The sequence below is a fragment of the Pithys albifrons genome, chromosome 2 (assembly GCF_047495875.1).
Source record: "Pithys albifrons albifrons isolate INPA30051 chromosome 2, PitAlb_v1, whole genome shotgun sequence".
In the NCBI taxonomy this organism is placed as follows: Eukaryota; Metazoa; Chordata; class Aves; order Passeriformes; family Thamnophilidae; genus Pithys; species Pithys albifrons.
Window position 1 is genome coordinate 72704477 of NC_092459.1, and position 20878 is coordinate 72725354.

At 37.9% G+C, this 20878-nt stretch overlaps 1 protein-coding gene across 4 annotated transcripts in view; it reads left to right on the top strand.

Moving 5' to 3' along the window:
- SMOC2 (SPARC related modular calcium binding 2) overlaps window positions 1-20878 on the top strand; it is a 142309-nt gene that overhangs the window by 31323 nt on the left and 90108 nt on the right. For all 4 annotated transcript variants that reach the window (XM_071549475.1, XM_071549473.1, XM_071549474.1 and 1 more), the window contains exon 2: window positions 12952-13123. In XM_071549475.1, coding sequence (XP_071405576.1) covers window positions 12952-13123 — 172 coding nt within the window. The remainder of the gene's footprint in view (window positions 1-12951; window positions 13124-20878) is intronic.

Sequence of the window (20878 nt, forward strand, 5' to 3'; positions counted from 1 at the left end):
ATAAAAAAATATCTGGAAACTGAGGTGCTCCTAAAGCTAAAACCCCCATAAGTAAATAAAAGCTGATATAGAAAATACAAGTAATTAATGCTCAGCAATAAATAGACCCAAGAGAATTAAAGTGAAAGTCAACTCCGTGGCCTTGTTTAGAGCCTGATCTTGTGGCTTTGGCACTTATTTAATGTTTTGCTCTTACTGCATTTTTCATTCATGATTTAGGAAACGCTTTACAAAGGCAAGTAATGATAGTCTGATTTTTGTTGGGTGAGGTCTAAAGAAGCACCAAGAAGCTAGTCTATGATTCAATCAGTTCATTGTAGGTAGAAAGAGTGGAGTCCTGACTAGAAATATTGCCTTGATTTTTAGGGAGACGTGGTTATTTTAAGGAACATGGCAGTGATATACATCTTACAAACTGAATATACTATTGTTCTCCTCTACTTTTCTAGGCTCAGAAGTGGAGGAGAACTGTTCAGGACTTGCTCTGAAAGACCTAAAAAACCAATCAGTACCACAGTGTCGAGAGAACTAGTAGTGTGCTGAGCCAAGACAGCTCAGCCCATGCTTTTTCTTTGGATCATTAACTTAGATTGCATTAAAAATGACCTTCACTGAAGATGGAAACAAGGTCATAACTTAGTTTATGAAACATCATCAAATGTTTTAATAGGAAAATCCACATGCTAGTTTTGAAAGATTCATACCGTTTCTCTTCCTGTGTCCTCGCGTTGTTAATGAACCAGACCTATTTAAGCCATGACTAAATCTTATGTAGGAAAGAACATTTGGAAGGATGACACATGTGGTTAAAAAACAGGAATGAGTTTCTGGAGCCCTGTGTTTAATTTCCAGCATTGCCACAGACTTCCTCTGTGACTTTGAACAAGCCACTACATCTCTGTGACTAAATTCACTGTCTGTAAAATTATGGTAGTAGAATTTCTCTCCTTTAATGGCAAGTTGAGAGGAGGACATACATTTGGTATCAAGTGCAGCTGCAGAGGACATAGATTTTTAACTTTCTAAAACCCAAAAAATTATTTAAAGGTGTAGCTAGTTTCTTGGGTTGTTTTGATAATGGGAAAATGCCACAAAGCATTTGGAGTCATTTGCATCAGCAATCTGTGGTACTTTGGCACCTCTTCCTGTCAGACAGCTTCAGAGCAGAACATACTTTCCAACCTGCGAACCTGAGCCCAAGTCAGTGATAACCTATGTGATGACCTATGACAGATGTGTCAGAGTCAGCTGATGCCGTTGCTCTGAATATGTTGTGGGTGGAGCTGTGGTGTTGATTGCAGTAATGATGGACCTCAGGGAACTTTAATTAACAGAGGGGCCTGGCCCTCAGGTGCTGTTAGAGGTGACTAGGGACACAAGCCTAGTGGATGGCATCCAGCAGATGAAGTGATGGACTAAGCAGGGACAGAAGGATAACTTAGTCCAGGTATCATACAAGCCTACACCTTAAAGAGAAGAAGGCCTATCCAGCAGTAACTATGGGGACACTGAATTCACATAAAGCCTTTGCTTTTCTGTTTTCTGAACAGTTAAAAAATGAGTTACATTTGCCAAGGAGTCTGGAAAATACCATTGCTAGTCCAAGCCATATTCATGGCTGAATATATTTGCATTGACATTTGTCATAGTTATCCAGATTGCTTTTTAATGTGGTCACGCCCTGGCCACAGAGAGCGAAAGTAGCCTGTGGTGGTTAGCTTGTAATACTCAGATGGCAGGCCAGGCTCTCCCTACAAAGAGAGGTGGGGAATGGCAATTGCCCTTAATCCAGACACCTAACGTTCCCTTTTCTCAGGCAACAACAGAAAAGGAGGTAAGAATATCTCAGCATCTGCTGTGGAATATACTCTTCTTCCTGTGAGGTAGAGGTCAGGGAGGAAAGATTAAGGTTTTTTTAAAATGGCTGCACTATTTCTTTTCTTCCTCCCATGTCAATGAAACTTCAGTAAAATTAGCCATCTGACTTCTGGCTCTCCAGGCCACTACACACAACAGAGAAACAAAGCTGTGGCTGCGGTTGCTCTGCTTGACCTCACAAGCACCAAGAGACCAAATAAGGTTTGCAAAAGCCAAGTCCGACACTGCAAGAAAGACAACAACTTGTAACATAGGAGGAAGAGAATGGGGGATTGGTGGGATGTGTTGGCCTGTTAGAAGGGGATGAGGTCTGTTAAATACTCTTCCAAACGCTGTAATCCATGCAAAACCATATCAGGCAGTTTTTTTCCACAGTGACACAGGAAAATATTTCATAGGTGCCACTCCTTTCTGTACTTCGTTGGCTATTTCCACTGCATAAAAAAAAAATCTGTAATATGGAGTATTTATAGGCTTCCAACAAAAATAATCTGAGACGATAAGATTCTCTGATTTTTCTGGTTTGATTAGAAGCCACAAATATAAAATATTGCATCAGAGACTTTGGACTACAGAAATCTTCACTCTTGGGCTGTAGAAATATGATGTTTATATAAGTTCTTGGTAAGACCTGGAATGTGATGGACCTTAATTTTTCCACTTTGTGTGGTGAGAGAAAATCTGATTAAAAAGAAATACTTATTTTTTGGAGGTCTTGAATTTTTTATATGTTGGATTTTCAAAGTTTAAAGTACTTATAAGCATTTTCTTTTCACTAATATAGAGTGTCTAGGCTTTCTTAAGTGTGTAAAAGTTAGTTCTGATTGCATCCCATTAGAAAGAAAACCAACTCAATAAAATTTGCCATATAGGTGATTTTTATTATAAAAGGTTCTTAACTGATTGATAATCTTATTCTGTGTGTTCTCAGCTCCCCTAAGTTTAAAAACTTACTTTTTTATTTTTACTTCTGAAGTGTACTAGTCTCTCCTATTGTTGATTCTTCATCTACAATGGATGTGTGACTGTCATTACAGCCTCAGGGATATTTTTGGTACTGTGCCAACTATTGTGGAGTCTTTGTTCACTGAACTCAAATAGAAACTGAAAATTCTCCTCCTTTGGATTTATGATCCCTAAGAATTCCTTATGCTATCAAGAAACGTCACACATGTAGATCCACAGTGGAAAGTGACTAATGGATTGCACTGCTAGCACAATGATTCTTTAACATTTCCTGAGATTGTTGGGTAATCTTTTGGGACACAATAAAAAGCTATTGACCAACTGGTGCTTAGAAGGCAAAGAACAGCAAGGAACATGAGCTCTACTACAAAGAAAGCAGAGGCCACTTAAAATAGGACACAGAACATTGACAAATTCTGTTTTATTCTTGTAAATTATCTGGTTTGGATCATGGTATGTTGACCCCTTCTATTCACTACTAGATAAACACAGAATTTTGTTTTTCCTATTCAAGGGGTTTTTGTTTTGAAAAAGTCCTCATAATAATTAGAAATAAATGGCTTCCTAATTACTTTTTTCCTTGGAAAATAATGGTTTAAATTAAAGGAAAAATGTTTTTGCCCAACATACAAACAAACTTACAAGAGTTCCATAAAACCCCAAACTTGGGAGGAAATAGAGCTGCCAGTGGTTTGAGAAAACTGCTTACAGGTTCTTGTGTCCCCATGGAAAGTGTTTTTTCTCATTAGTCTGGCTTGTTAAACCCTTGTGTATTCCAAATGTATACTATTTAACTTTTTGCTTTTAGCATGATTCCTCTTTTTAAAGATGACAGTATTTAAACCTAGCAACACGTTGTTTTAAGATCAACAGTTTAACAAAAGCAAAATCTGCCTCCCAGACTCAGCTGCCTGCCTTCTTTCCCAAATACTTTGTTCTGAAGGAGCTGATGGCAGTGATAAATGTAAGAGAGTTAGAGCTCCGCAGTTATTGTCAGCAAGTTAGCTTTATGTCTTGGGGATTAGACCTTTGATGTCTTATCGAGTTTCTGCACTGCGTGAATCACTTGCTTACTTGATTTAAATTATAAAAAGAAATGGTCTGTTGTGATATTGTCTCATACTGTGTCTTCGTCATTTGAGATGCCCTCTGTGTTCTTAAGTTCCCTAGGAAGAGAAGGCAACCGGCCATATGGAGAGTGGCCAGTTGCCTGCTGATCATGATAGGCATTAAATAGAGTTGCATAGAAACTCAGATATAGAAAAGCCCTGTTTAGCTGAGCCTTTATGTCCTCCACAAAGGGAGATTGTACCCTACATGTCGACAACATAACATCCAGTCCTGTTTCACTTTAGCTTTTGAGGGGGTCCCCCTATTCCTTCAATAAACTATTTCCTTTTCACTGAGGTAAGTGCTTATGAAGTTTTCTTTTCAACATCCCCCCGTGTAATTGTAGCTGGACTGGTGTGGAGAGCTGGTAGCTGCTGCAGTGGTGGGGAGAGAGCAGAGGTGAGCTGGAAAGGAGGTCCCCCTTCATAAATCCAGGGATAGCAATACTTTACCCTGGAGATGACTCTTTCATACTCATTTTCAGGGTTTTGCATGTCTTGTGTGCTGGATGAGGAGGTTTATGACCTTTGTGACAGAGTTTCAATCTAATTCTTCTTATTTTGAGTTATAGATCATTACCTCTAGTTTCAGTGTTTTAAGCTCCCTCAGACACTTTAAAGGGTGTGTGCTGATATCCTTTAATCCTAAAATAAACCCCTCAAATACAGAAATGTTTATCTGATTTAAATTTTATTTGCATTTTGAAATAGGCTTTCAACATTTTGGAAGCCAAAGTATTTTTCAAATAAGCAGCCTTTGAACTACGTAAAAAGTAAAATGAGTCTTTTTTCCCAAATTGTAGCTGAGGTTATAAAAGACACCAACCAGACAGATTAGCTGTGTGTGAGGAAACTGGCCAACAGGGTGGTTGTGCTAGCCCACTTATATTCTGAAAGATGGGTCAGTACATAAGAAAAGCTAAAGTAAACTAGAGGATAATTCAATACATAGACAATGCATCCCACTGTTTCTCTGTTTATTTTCTCCATATGTGACTTCTGACAACTGAGTAGAAATGCTATAAATGACAGCAACCCGCCAAAGAAAAGTTTATGAATAACAATACCACAAGAATGAAGGGCATAAACTTACCAGTGACTTGGGAAAAGTGCATAACACTGGCCACATGACGCATTTAGCAACTAGTGCAGTACATGTAGAACAGAATGCCTCCAGATTAGAAACCCTATCAGTTTGAGTTTCAACTTAAATTTATGCTAGTTTGTCTTGTCTGTATATCTGTAGGTGTTTGACTCTGTTGAACCACTCTACTTTGCTGGTAGTACTCCAAATCCAAGAGAATGAATGTCAGTGGAGACTGAGAAAATAAAAAGGGTGAGATCTCTCTAGTTAGCAGTTGTGCATACATATGAGGGGTACTACCTTGCTCTTTCAAGCACTGTGCTTAAGACTGTCATGCTTTCCATCCCAATCTACAGTTCAATTTTCAGGCAATGCATACCCTAAGTTTAGATACTGTTTGACATTTTTGACATTGCGAATTGAAAGAAACCAGCTGTTATATTATTCTGGAGTTCAAAATAACTGTATTAAAAATCACAGGAAGATTCTTTTTATCCCTGAAAACTCAGGTAAATCATATTTTTGGAGGGAAAAAAAGGTTGCCGTCTATTTGCCCTGTGATGCACTTTTATTACTCCTAAATACCTACAATATTAAATGTGTTGGCTGTTTTCTTCTAAAGTTAGTACACTGGGCTCAGTTTGCAAAAATAAGTGGTTTCACGAATTATGAAGGAGTCCTCATCTTGGACATGAATGACTGTAGTTGGATAAAAGGTGTTTTAGTGTCACTGAAAGTCGTTATCATATTTTGAAAGTTAAGACCATTAGTTATATGGGGTCAATGCCAGCAAGTTGTTAAGACATTGTTTCTGATGCTCAGACTTCTAGCACGACTCATTTGAAGTGAGTGCTTTGTGCTTGCAAAGACTATATTGTAGAAGCAGTCAAATGAATCAGTGAAAGGTCTGTCTGAAAGGGTAATTCACTAGGGCTGATTGCTACTCAATAGGACCCAAACCTGCCCCTCTTGGTGTCTGTGTATTTACCTCAGTGGGGCTGGAACTAGATCCTAGAATTGAGCTATTCAAGGGATTAGCCCTGCAGGACGTATGACTGCACTATCTTTAAGTTTCTTTTTAAGAGAAAGAGAGAGAAAATAAAGAGTAGATTTGGACAGGTTGTTGTTATTGTAGTTTCTGGCATTTATGTGTAATAAATTGATGCTCATCCTTTTGTCAAAGCAGGAAAGAATATGTGTCATGGTTTGCTTTATTTTCAGCTCAGTCCTTTCTAGTTTACATGGTAGCACAACTGAGATATTTTGCCTTTTTTAGTAATTTGTGGAGCAGCAGTAAAGAGAAATGATGGATGTGCTGACAGTCATTTTCCCCCCATCCCTCCATCAATACAGCAAAGTAGAGGTCCCTTAAAAAAACCACCTGTTAAAGCAATAAACATTTTAAAAATAACATGCCAAAGCAAAACATATCAATCAAAGCACGACTCTGTTTAATAATTTTCTGTGCTAAGTCATAACAAGAGGAGACTAGTTTTGGCAGTGAGACTCCAAAAACTCTGCTGTACTCTGGAGCACTGATGGAGTAAAGCACAACACTGTTCTAATTAATAGGTAGGTAACTGGAAGATGACTTTGAATACTGATCCATGAGTAATTAAAAAACCAAACAAAAACAAACCAGAAAACACCACCACAACAAGAACAAGAAAACCCAACAAACTGAAACCCCAACCTCCCACTCAGTGAAATTGCATACTCAGGCTGTTAATTTCAAACATCCTTGCTAAAGTTTATGGGAAAGAGATCTGATATCATAAGTTACACATGAAAAGCTTCATGAAATATAATGAGGAAAAGGTGATGGTGGGTATCTGTGTTCAAAGGTTTAACAAGGTCCTTTTCAATAAAATGGTGGCTTGAGAGGTACTTAAGGAAGCTTAACCTTAATAGTGATGTCCTGTATGTCTGTTAAAAAATGTAAAAAGTCCCAATTTGAAGTTGGCAGCTTTGGATTTGTCATGGAACAAGTCCGGAAGAACCATTTTGCTTCAGTGGGGCAGCACAAGTTGAACTACTCTGGTAAAGGCAGGTTAAGTACAACAGTTATACAGAGTTGTCATTTTGAAGGTATCTTCTGGTACTGTCCTAAATAACTCAACAACAAGGATAAGGAGAACTTATGTTTTCCATACATTTCAGTGCCAGGGCTGAATGCTTTCCCATGGGATGAGAGTAAAGTTTTTTCTGCAAATTTTCCTTAGAATCATAGAATGTGGTGACTTGGAAGTAACCCATCAGGATCGCTTTCTGCTTCATTCCTAGGGAGAAAAGTGATGAAATAATATTGAAAAAAAAAAGTGTTTTTTTAATGAAGCAGATTAATTGAGTGCTTTCTAGGGCAGCCTGTAACTTGTGGATGTTTAATCATTGCCTTTGTCTGAAATACACATGCAAGTATGACTTTTCATATTATAGTCTACATGTGTGGATATATATACACACAATAGTGTGCATATATATATGTATATACACATTCATGCATACACACACACACACATACATATTATTATTGTTTAACTCCTTTTCCCATTGTAGACAAGCCTGGAGGGAAAAAAGTACTTCTAGGTTGAAGGCTTCTACATCTGCCTTTCAGGCAGCTATCAGAGACAAACAGCATGACTACATAAATCACTATAAATCAGCACATTTTTGAACAGCACAAAGCCCTTAGCACAGAGCCACTTTAGAATGCACAGCTCCATAGTTTGTTTGCAGATGTCCCATGCCAGAAGCTGGGAAGTCAGACCATTGTATTCACCATCTCTCACTAGATGTAGAATAAAGAAATTGCCTTTCAAAGTTATTGTCTTCACTAGGCTTTTCTGAGCCAAACAGTGATGTCTAGCATCCATCTTTTCTCTTTTGCTTGTTTTTTTCGGCCTTTTTTGCCTTCAGCCATCCAAGGTGAGGTGTTAGTCTCCTGTTTTGCAAGCAGTCTTGAACTTCATTTTACATTCTGAAACAGTAGTTTTCAATTTGTCAGGGGGAAACGCTGCATATCAGTTTCAAGGGCTACAGAAAAAGTAACAAATTGAAACCTGTTGTCAATGTGCTTAAATGCCTAGTGTCAGTGGAGGGTATATAGGTCCAGTGAAAATTGAAGGAGTCTATAAATTTAAGAAAGGTTGAAAACCTCTAATGAGCTATTCAAATCCATGAACTTGAAGATCTATCTTTTTCCTAGTGCACAGACTCCAGTGAGGTCCCATGGAAAAGGATGGAGTTTCTATCCATAGACAGAAGGTGGTTTCTTCTTCTTTGACTTAAGTGAGAAAACTTAAATCAGGGCAAAATAAAAATAGTTCTAGCAGAGTTAGGAGTTTTGCTTTATGTGCAGCCTGTTTGTGTCAAGGATATCTCTACAGGACTGCAAGTATTAGAGGCAAGCTGGCTCAGATTAAAAAAAAAAAAAAGAAGACGAAAAGGAAGTTGAAGAACACTGCCCTGCCTTGGTCAGATTAATTGGACAGTAGCCTCTGATCAAAGACTATCCACAGCTGTGCACTGTATTGGGAAATGTAGAGTACAGCATCACTGTTTTAAAGGCTTTGAGCCAGATTCAATAACTAATCTCTATGCCTCAGCCTAAATGCATGTCATCAGCTTCTCTTCCAATGGAGAGAGATGTCAGCACTCCCCATGACCAGACTGTAACACTGGTCTTGACTCTTTTGCTTTCTTTGACTGGCAGTTTGGCTCATAGATGTATCCAGTTGGCTCTCTAGCCAAGCACCATTTTCCTCACAGAAACACTCTGTGATCTGCTTAGGTGGAAGGAGAGTTTCTCTGCAATTCAGAGGGTGGGTTTGCAGATTTGTGCATTGTAAACCCACAAATGTGCATGTGACTAGGCTTTGTCTGAAGACCTTTTCTGCCCTAGCGGTGATCTATACACAGAATGTAGACCAGAGGGAATGACCCTGAATCCCTGCATAAGACTGGATAGCGTAAAGTGGAGATATATATCATGCCGTAGGAATGAATAAGGTTATATATATGTGTTACTTGATAAATAGTTTAATAGCAGCACAGTAAGGTACTGGAAAAATTTTCTTATTGACTGCAACACATTGCTTATGGTTGAAGAAATAAGCATCCTGACAGGCCACAGCCCAGATATGGAACCAGTGACAAAAACAAAGCTGAAAGATAGAGCAGAAAACAGAGCAAAAATATCTTTCCCCTGTTTAAGCAAGGTTTCAGATATCCACTACTTCATACTCTGAATTTCAGTAACAGAAGAATGAAAGATCACTGGGACCATCGGTGATACATGGTGGCACATTTCAGCAAGTATTAACAGTCTTTGGTGTGTGAGACAGTGAAGGAAAATACTGAAATTCCATGATGCCTGAAATATATGAAAGCAAATAATATTTCATTAATGCTTATACCTGTTGAGTGGGTACACATATCTAGTGACTTTGGTTTTATTAATGAGGCAAACTTAATAATCAAACATTTTTCAGATATGGTTCCATTTTCATTCTTTCTTCCCAGAAATGCTTCATGAGAATGTAAAGCAATGTCTAGTAAAGAATAATAGGCCCCTTAGAAGTTGCATATTATCAAGTATAGTGCTCTGGAAAGGCTATTAGAATGTAAAGAAGAAATAAATTAAAGCAATTAGAGTTAAGGAGTCATGGCTGTTAATCTGTGGCATTATTTTTAGTTGAAACAAATTTTTTGAAATGTGATTAGGCTGGTTTCTGTGTTATTAGGGCAAGAACAACTCTCTCTTAAAAGTGGTTTGCTTTCTAATAAGTTTTAACCCTAATTTTCCTGTTTGTGCTGGTTGTTCAAAATAGTTGCACCTCAGATTGGTCAATTATTGTTGCCTTCATTTCAGTTGCTGCCACCATTCGACAGAAAAGCTTCTTTAATCTTGTCTTTCAGTGAATCACATGTTTGTACCATAACAGATTTATCTGTTAAATGAATTCAAAGATAGAAATAGATGAGCCAGTATTGAGCATGAGTCACTTTCTGGTCTGTACTGTATCATCTTTCTCTCTCTTTAAACTGTCCTATTTTAATCGAAAGGAATATTTTCTCAGGAAAGTACAGCTCTAACATGTGCACCAGTATCATCCCAGTTTTCATGTCACTGACTCTGCTTGTTTCTGTTTAAACATATAGCAAATTTCATGAGGAATTTCATATCCCTTTCTTGTTTCAGCATTAGTTTTAATGTATTTTATTGATTCCTTTAGCTATGTGAGTAAGCAATACTGATTTGGACTTGTATTGTCTTATAGTTCTGTAGTAAAGATGGCAATGACGTATTTTCCAAGTGTCAGTCATAATTTCTGTATGATTTTTTTCCTAAGTACATTTGCTAGTCTCTCTTGCATGCCGTCTTTCCTCACAGTTGATTGCCTTTTTGTCCTTCCTGTGTTTAAATCTCTCAGTTACATTAGGTGGATGGACATTGTTTAAATGTATAACCCAAATTCTCCAGTGAGGTTTGGCTAACCAGCAAGTTGTTCAAGTGGTTTTGTATCCCGGGTATGTCTTCATCCTCTGCTTTTTCAGGTTGCTTGAATATGCTTGAACCCATAATTTGCCCTAATCTCCTCTAAGGCTTTGAAATAATAAAATACTTAAATAAAACTATTTGGATAAATGTCCTTCAAAATATAGCTTTATCTGTGAACTGTCATGCTCTCAAGGGAGTGGAGTTTGTTCTTCAGATGATTAAGGATATTTTCTGTCCACTGTGTTACTGTGATTTGTCCACTGTGATCAGGCATAACCCATCTTAACTTCTGCAGCAGCTCAAAACAGAACAGATGAGGAAACTCAGACAAAAATGATACAGAGGCTAGATTGTTGCTGTGTGTGACTTTTTTCTACTGCCAGGGTTTAGTTCTCTGATCTACTACATGATTTTCTGTGGGTCACAAAGCCTCCCTGTGCTTTTGAAGAATAATTCTCTGCTCAACAGGCATGTTGCTGAGGATAAATTAAGGGTGGCAAAGTGCCTGGCTGCTACATAGGGGTAGTCTTGTTCACAAAGAAAAGCTGTACTCAGATCCTTACTTCACAAGATAGAAAGAGGGAGATTACCTGACTTGCCATCACCAAATCCACAGGGGAAGTCTGAGGCAAAGCAGAGGACTGGATCAAATTTTTCTACTAGGGGCCCCATGTGGTCCATTTTTCCTTGAAAAGTCCTTTTTTGTAGACCTAACTAGGCCTAAACCCAGAGTTCTGCAGATCCCTTCCAGGCAAGAAAGGTAGACTTGAAGGACCTCACCAGGACTCCCACACTGCAGCTCGTAAGGGCTCCTGAGCAGGCCTGATTTGGGAGTTGTTCAGAGCCATGGATGCCTATTTTCAATGTTGCTCATTTTGCAAGTAAAGGGACATGATTTTAGTTTTCTACCTTCCCTCAGCTAATTATCAATTTCTGTCAGTAAGAAGGATCTGCAAAATAATGCCAAAATAGGGGAAAAGGAACATCTGTCCTCTGCTTCTGGAACTCTGTAGCTAAATTCTGTGAGGGAAGACTTGTGGGTTGTGTGTAATTTGTGAGTAATTTGCTTCTGAAGCTAATTGTTCGTAAAAATGAAAAATTGCTCAAAAACACGGTGAGAAGGAAGCTTCCCTTTTTATCTTAGCGTGCAACTGAAACATAACAATTCTGGTAAAAATCCAACTATATGACTATTATTTTACAGTAATACCTTTGAGATAATCTCTCCATTTTCAGGCATGCTCTCCAGAAAGACATCTGTATTTCCTTATGTTAATTGATAGGAAATGCAAATAGACCACGGCTTAAGTATGGAGATTATGGAGATTTATAACTCTCTTTATACTTTTTTTGTGTGCAATAAAATGCAGAGGAACTAAATGTAGCAATTTTTAAAATAGTTTTAGCCCAAATACTACTCTTTGCCCTCTTTTCTTTCTTTTTTTCCCTTAATAATTTTCTCCTACTAGTCTGGGTTTCTTATCTGAAATTCAAAAATTTCTCTGTCTGAGGTTTATGATGATCATATAACACCAATGAAAACAGCACTATAGCTGAATGAAGACCTTTTCTTGGGAACCTTCTCATGCTTAGCAGAATGATTACCTCCTGGTAGCTATATGCTTTGCCTAATTTTATTCTTGTATAGAAAAAGCAAAAGGATAGAGAAATTCATCTGAGGACTTGCTTGAGTTCACCTTCTCCCTAGTCTCTGCTTTTCAAGAGCTCAGAAGATATAGTACTGTCTTTGTATTTGTCTTTTTTTTATTTTTGTCTGGCACACAGTAGCATCAGAACCATTTAGTTTTTCTGGCAGCATGTTTCATGGTGAGGAACTCCTACTTTTCACAGTGCCAAGGATGATGCCAAACTCATGAGCCTTGCATGCAGTCTTGATGGTGGAGGAATGAACAATTAGGCTGGGTAGTGTGTGGCTTTGTGACAGAACTAGAAAGAGAAGCATTGAAATTCACAAGAAGAATATGTTAAAAATCTTACTTAAGTCTTAGAGCAGACTTTTTATTGTAGAATAGTTCATGCAATCTGTTAAAGGAGATGAGTGTCCATTGCTTTATCTTTTTTTGTTGTAGAGAATGTTTCTGCCATCACTGTTTTTGCTCTAAAAACTCCAAGTTGTTGTTTTGAGCTCCATAATGATTGAAGAAGATTCAGAAACTTTCTAATTGTGATATTACATTTCATGTATGTTATAGAAATGTTGCAATCATACCATTTCAAAGAAGCAGCTGAATAACCCCAGATACAATGAAGCAGCTAGTATTTGAATAGACTAAAAAGGCAGAGCTTTCTTTTCAGTTTTGGGTAATATTTGAATGTCTTCCCTGGTTAAGGGAATCACAGAGAAGTTTTCCACATGAGAATAGTATATCTATAGCATTATTTTTTTTTTCTAGTTTTTGAGAGTGGACCAAGACAAAGACAGAGAATGCAGCCTAGACTGTGCAGGTTCCCCTCAGAAATCACTCTGTGCATCTGATGGAAGAACTTTTCTGTCACGGTGTGAATTTCAAAGAGCAAAATGCAAGGACCCTCAGCTGGAAATAGCCTACCGAGGCAATTGCAAAGGTGAGCAATTTCAAGTTTCTCTTGACTCTATGAAAAATAATAGACCCTAAGATATTTTTTTGAAATGTATGTTTATGGAAAACTAGGAATGCTGAATTTGAAGAGTTTTCTAAAACAAGTAGATTGAAATACATCTTGTTATTTCTGTAAGAATATGCTATGTAAAGATAAATTAGTCTTGAGCCTTCATCAAAATTATGACTCCCCACACGCCTGTATACTATAGTAAGTCACAATTAAGGAAACTGCATGGTTAGGTCCCTGTTCTGAAGGACCATACTATTGGCAAGCTCAGAGAAACTCTTAAGATTGTTATCTTGCAAGGTTTCTTGTCTACTGTGCTTTGGTGGTTTGAATTAAAGTAGGTCAAATTCAGGCTTGTGTTTCCAAACTGCAGTCCTGTAGAGGGGGGTGTAGTGAGATGGTTTGAATAAAAAAATGGGGGAAAAAAGCTTTATAATACTTAGAGCCCTCACACACCATTCCCACCCTATATCATCCATTCTTCTGATCTCTGATCTCTGTTTAGAGAAATTGTGCAACATGCAACCCTATAAAATCTCTGCAGTTAAATCTTTTCACTTTTGGAGTAGCATGTTAGAGAACGCATTTCCTTAGTAAATTTTAAGGTGAACCCAACAAAATGATCCTCTTTCCAAAATGTAATAATAGCAGTGATCATGAAGATTTACTTTCCCTTTCTGTCTGTCCTAAAGAGCGAGGCAGGAGTTGGAAGTGGGGGGTGGGGGGAAGAAAACCCTGGGGACCACACCAATTCAACCTGTAGGAGGCAATTTTCCACATCATCTCCATTAGCTCCAGCAAACCTCTGAAGCATCAAGATTGCTTCAAAGAGACATTCTGTCTCATCTTCTGACTAGATGAAACAGTATCCTCATTCTTCATCCCTCTCATAGTAAACCATTGTATTACTTGATGGATCTATTTACTTGGGTGAACAAGGATAACATAATGAAGCTACCTGAGCCAAAGCTTTGGTTACACTCATGAATGACAGAGGGAATTATTGTGCACTTTGTATTTTTTCATTTTATATATTAGAGCATTATACACCTTTATGGAAATTAGTTTTGAGTGCTTTTCTTTATTGTTTTTTATACCATATTGAAAATGTAATCTGCAAGTATTTTTTTTTCATAAAGATGTGAATTGCTCTACTAAAAGTGTCCTCAGTGATGTTGTCAATGACTGAAATTTGAGAAGTGCTCATTTTCTGTTTATTTATTAATGGATAGAATGCCAGTAGAATTGTACATTTGCTAATAGCAAATACACATTGTGTTCTCATCAATCAAATGTTTTTCATCTTACATTTAAATTAATGCAAACATCACCTTAATGTTTAAATATATTTTCCTTTGATTGTAATAGACACATATTTGCCAATAATATACTTGGACAATATCAACAAGAGACTTGTGTTCTTTTAATTCCACATTTTCATAGTATTTCTTATTCAGTCAAAACAGTTTTAAATTTTGAAGTGACCAATATCTTTATTCCTACCTATGTCTGCAATCATCAGAAGTATTTCAAGCTGTAAAAACAAGGTTTAGAGAAGAGAATGATGATTTGTTGGCCTAGCTGCAGTTTCAGGTTTTAGCATTGCTTGAGCTGCTTCTGATAGTGCCATCAAAAAATGATGGTTCCATTTCAGAGCGACTTTAAAGGTTTCAGGATTTGCTTCCATTCCTTGTTGGGGAATGAGAACAGATCCTTGTGGAAGCGTTCATCTGTCCCCCTAAGAAACCAGACACCCACCATAACTCCCCATTAAAGCATTGGTTTTGAAGTAGGTTTTGAGGTTGCTAATGCAGAAAAATGTAAAGAAACACTTGTTTGCATGTAGAAGTATGTGTCTTACAACTTTAAATCTGTCTCTGACATTCATCCACCACTGATCAGGAAAGGCAGGCTTAAGTCTGTGTCTGTCTCCTCCTTTCTTATGAGGTACATCCCTATTCATCTCACAAAAATCTTCTCTGAAAACTAAATATTTTCAGATTCCATTTTAATTAGTTTAAAATATAGTGACTTAGTCTTTTTTTGGAATAATTTTTTGTCTATCATTTCTTGTTTATATATTCAGAACTGTGATTTCATTTATATCCATAAGGAAGTTTGAACAACCACCAGACTGAAGTTTGCTTTCTCTGTTTCTTTTTTCCTGAGATAGCCAAATTTAGATTGACTCTTCGCTTTCTCACCTGTTCTCAACATTTTTCTCATCTATTTGGTTTTGATCACTTAAATACTAAGATTACAAAAGGATAGTTTGTTTTATGTGTGCTTGCTTTCCTCTTTAATTCAAGTTTCATTCAGAGTAGAGTGCTCAGCCCAGGAAATTCTTTAGTATTGCAAAGGAAACAATTTTTAGATGGTAGATCTTAAAAGATTGCAGTAAACAGGTAGCATTTAAATTTCTTTCCCCCCTCACACTTCTGTTGCACTTCCTGATGGCTGCAGCAGCGATCAAAACAGTTTAAACAAACCTGAAAAAGAATGAACAATGAACTTTTCCCTCAGATCTGAAAAACTCACCTTTGACAAAATAAGCATCAAAATGGACTGTTCTAATAATATTTTTTCTGAAGACATTTAGAATTATTTTTTCAACTCCACTTCCAGGGAATGCTGGAATCCATTGGTAAGCTTGGAAATGCCTTAAGAAGCAAAAATCTTATAAAATTTTGAGCCTGCTTTTGCATTTTCTAATGTCTCAAATTATCCGTGTACCCTGTAGATGAACATCGAAGTTTTTGGGTACTTTTCCAAACAAAATCTGAACTCTGAAGTTCTGGAGTTTTGCCACTTGCTTGCACAGACCATTACTGTGCAATGAGATTATGAATCTAAAAATAAAATATATGTTGACAGGTGAGAAATACTATTTGTGTTAAGGGGACTGTTAAAATATCACCTGTGATGGGATTCAACTACACACAGATAAATGCTTTATAGTCAATCTGGACCAAGATAACCACAGAAACAAAGCATACAAGAAGAGGAAAAACTGAATGATTGCTTTTAAACTGCTCATAAAAACACAGATCCCATGTCTATGCAAATTAATTAAGCAATGAAAGGGCACAGGATGAGCACCCACACATATAAGCTGGTAGAGTGCTCCCTGTTGCACTTTGAGCACTGGCCATGTAGTGCTTTCCGGATGACTGTATCTTTCTGGCTCAAGAAAAGATGGGCCATGAACTGTTACCAGCAGACAGAATACACAGGGCTGCCTTCTTTCAGGGGTTTAAGACTACTCAGCCTGAGAACTGAACCTAGCTAATCTTACAGGACTGTCCTGATTCATGCCAGAGTGAACATACTCCTATGACTAAACAAAATTGGGCATGAGTCCTTTAGCATTCGGCCTTATTCCTACCACTACACCCAGTGAGGATGGGACTGGAGAGCTCTGAATGTCACCAGAGGAATGCTCTGTAACTTATAAAATACAGCTCTTCAATGCTCTTTTTTAGTGCATGCAAAAAACACAAGGTGAAGTTCATTAGTCAAAAATAGGACCAACCATGCAGAAGTACCACGTCTACAAAAAAAACCACCAATGAAATGATGCAGTTGACCATTATGAGTAAGAAGTGTTGCCCAGCAATGGGTTCTTCTGTGGGGCCAATAGCTACAGTATTACATTTAATGGGGATTTTACATTATTTGGAACATGGTACAGGTTACTCCAAAAGGCTGTGCTTGTATTGAAATTGCAATGCACAAGGCATCAGCTAAAAGCAACTTCCCCAGCAGTCAGGGAAAAGACGTTGCTAAGCGAGGATCTGCTTCTTGATTTTACAAAAGTAAGGCTGAATATCTGTCACAAATCATTATAGATGAGACTACATGAAACAAGTTGTTTCATTTTTTTCATGGAACATTTGTCCATTCTATATGAAGTGAAGAGGTCTGGGGGTTCCCCCCCCTTTTTTTTTTCCTTTATTAACTGTTCAAAATTATTGTAAAATTCACTTGTTCAAAGAATATTCAAATTTTCTATTGTCAGAAAACTTTTGCATTATCTATATAAAAGAGAGATCACTTCAACTAATTTCTGCAGACTCATATCAGTTTCACCTATGCTAAATTGCTTCACTGTGTATTTTCCCCTTATGAACAAGGTTTTTTTCTGATGAAAATATGAACCTGTATTTTTCCTGCAATAGTTTTCAAATAATTGTAGGCTTTTCAATTAGTTTTCTGTGGTAGTAAATAATGTGTATGAACTTTGCAACATTGATATGGAAGGACTTTTCAATGAAACTGTGTCGGTGTCAACATCCAAATCCACAACCCCCATGTTCCTTCCCCCTCTCTGTGTGTTTTTTCCCTGAGGTTTTTTCCATGCTGTGAAGGTACCTTGACTGTTTCCCTGGGTCTGAGAGAGTTCTACACCCCTTCCCTGCCCTGCTGCAGCAAATCCCACTGCTTCTGAGGCAGCACAGGGCAGCAGGTGTTCCTGAAGCCCATGTACCCCCTGCTCATAGTCTCTGTATCCCCTGGAGTTCCTTCCCACCCTGGATGTTCCCGTGTGGTTTCTCCCAGTACCTGAGCCTCTCCCATCCCTGTCTTCAAGCCTAACCCTGCCCCCAGATGTGCTGTCCAATCCCCCTCCAAAACCCGCCCCTATCGGGACCCTTAGAACCCAGACCCCGAATGGAAATAAAGCTCTTCTTACATGTTCACCAACCCTGTGTGTTGTCTGAATTATCTTGGGAGCCGTTCCAAACTCGGTCCCTAGAAAACTGTAGGGGTTTTTTTGGCATGACAACAAGCTTTAGTCCTAGCTAGGTTAGTGGAAGACTTTCTATGGGACTAATGAAGTTTTTAAGATGTCAGAAACTTTGAATAACTCCATTCCTGTGGGACAATTTTTCATCTCCCATCTCAGCAACTTCCAGTCCCAAGTATAGAAAGTCTGCTAGCTAATTTCATTCTGTTCAGTGTGGGCAATATCTGTAACAAGAGTGTCTAGTGGAGGGACCAAAGTGTTTCTCTCTAATGGACCGTCAAGCAGACAGTGACTAGTGGCCAGCAGTAGTTCAATCAGCAGTTTTACTGATGTTGGAGAGTGAATTGGAACAAGTGACACTGCAGTTCATCTGGGATAGTTAACTTTATTTATGCATTTAAGCTCTTTATCTGAATGTTTGCTGAGATTTAAGCAGCTTGCTGAGGGGAAGCAGAAGAGCATGTGCAATCCTGTGACTGCATTTTGGATGTCTGTGGCTACCGAGAATGTTTCACCTGAACTAAAATGCCTATACATCCCTTGGAGATATTCCTCTTAGAGTTATCTAAGAGCAGTTCCTTTTTGTTTAACTAACATTTGCCCTGTAATTGGTCTGCAAAATTTGTAGGATAATGCACTCAAAAAATACCTTTTTTTCCCTTCTTTTTCCTTGTATTTCTCTTCTAGTTTCTTAAATAACAGTAAGAATACTTGTTTAATTTCTCAGTTTGTTTTTAAGTGAATGTACCAGACCCATGACTGGGACACTGGAGACTAATATTCTGAATGTATTTAGCAAGTGGCTCAGTAATAATATTTGACATTCTGATATTGTGACCAATGGAGAAACAAATTCATCTGTGCAGTCCTGCCAGCATACCTCTACCCTAACATAGAGTTCTTAATATGTGCCAGTTGAGGTAGTTGGATTTTGTGACTTCTCTACCAGTGCTTCACTAAAAAGACTTCTCTAATGGCTGGAGGTTTGATCCCTATAGAATTTCAACTACCAACTTGCATCACATTTCCTTATTGCCATCGTGGAGCAGCAACCTGAGTTTACAAGCAAGTGCTAAACTGGACTTGGCACAAATCTCTGAGTGGTCCTTGCTGAAAATAGCAACCTAGGAGCTTTACACAGTGATATTTAATTTCTAAGGGGCTTGAAATGTAGCCCGGCTGGCACTCAGAGTATGTACTTGCAGAGGTGTCCCCAGCAGTGACTTACTGCTTCATGAGTACACCAAAGAGAGCTATCGTACAGAGAAGTGTTATTGTTATTCTATAACTATGTAGATCCTCTTTCTCCACTGAAACCCTAGATAGGTCGTGTTTAGCTTAATTCATTTATGGTATGTTGAAGAGCCTCACTGTTTAAAAATGTTGTTGCTTTATGGGCTATCACAGACATAATGAAAGGTACTATCTTCATTCTCACGATTCACATAAAGAACTGAAACACATAAAAACATGGGTGAAATTTCTCCTAAAATAGGTATTTTACTATTTGTTTTCCTCAAATAAAAAAGTGCTCAGCATTTGTTTCTTTAAATTAAGGCTTTAGAAATAGTGAAAACTTTCACTCTTTTGAACTACTGCTACAACAATTTAATGAATGGATTAACAACATGCTTAAATAAATTGAAATTATATGAATTAAGGTTCCTTTCTCCTCTTGGTTAAAGGCAGTGATATGATTTTCCCTTTGTGAAGAGAAAGGAGAGATTGCTGGGTCATAGTTTTGAGCTCACAAGTTAACCTTGGTCCCATAATTCATGAATCCAAGCATAATTTGGGGAAACATTACTGTTGCCTCTTAGGTAAAGAACTGGGTTGTAAATTTTGGGTGTGGCTTCTGAGTGCACACCTTATCCAGCATTTCCAAGGAGGCTGGCATCCAGCTCAGATTTGCCCATGAGCCAGCAGGTGTGAGCCTGATGTTTGCTTTCAGTACCTGAGCATGTCCCTTAGCTCAGTGTGAGGGCAGGGATATTGTTGTGGCCAGTGCACCTGCTGCATGGAAGGCAGCCCTATGGGATGTGTTTCAGAGGCAGAGCATGCCCCCAAGATCTTTTGTTTGGAGAGAAAAATGTAGTGAGTAGGTCTGGTTCTAACTGAAGTGAGTGATAGCTGGACTGGACCAAGGTGTCAGCCTAAAAACTAATCCTGAACACATTGAGACCTTGCACAGTCTGCAGATTGAAAGCAGAATGGTTTTTACGTGTCCTCACCTTTCCCTTTTCTCATCTCCCTTTTCTCATCTCCCTTTTTTTCTCATAGTTTATGAGGAAAAAAGTAAGAGTGATGCATTTTTTTCATTATTTTGGAAAAAAATCTATTGAAAAGTGTAAGTGAGAAATGGTACTGTCTTTGGTTTGTTTCTTTGTTTTGAAAATAAACCTTATGGGGGCAAATTGATTATAGGACAGATTTTTGTCTTAAAATCTTTTTATCTAGGTGCTGTTTCCTGCTTTTTCAGACATATTTTCTCACTGTAGACACTGCTTAATATGTAGAATTACTACAAGTTTCCAGACTGTCATGCTGGAAATCCTGATAGAAACACTTGTCAGCTCCAACATAATTTTGGTTTTGAGTCTTCATTTATATTATGTGTCAAGGTGTTACATACATATCAAGCCACTGTAGTAAGTGTTAAGAAACAAAATATTCAACATATAAGTGAATAAAGATAAAATTTATGTTGCCTCTGAAAGCAAGTGGAATTGGCTTCTGATTATACTTTCTACTAAGTATTTAATGGTGGTGAACAGAGTTTTAAGTACATGGGAATCTTTTTTGTGGAATATCCTTTGCTTTTCTTAGAGTGTCTAGTGGTACTAGGAACACAGTATAAGTAACAGTGAAATAGAATCCACAATTTTCTGGAAGTTGAATTTATCTCTTTTTAAAATACTCAATTTTTCTTGACAATACTCTTCCAAGCAGAATTTACTAAAGCCAGACAGCACAGAAGTAAGACATAT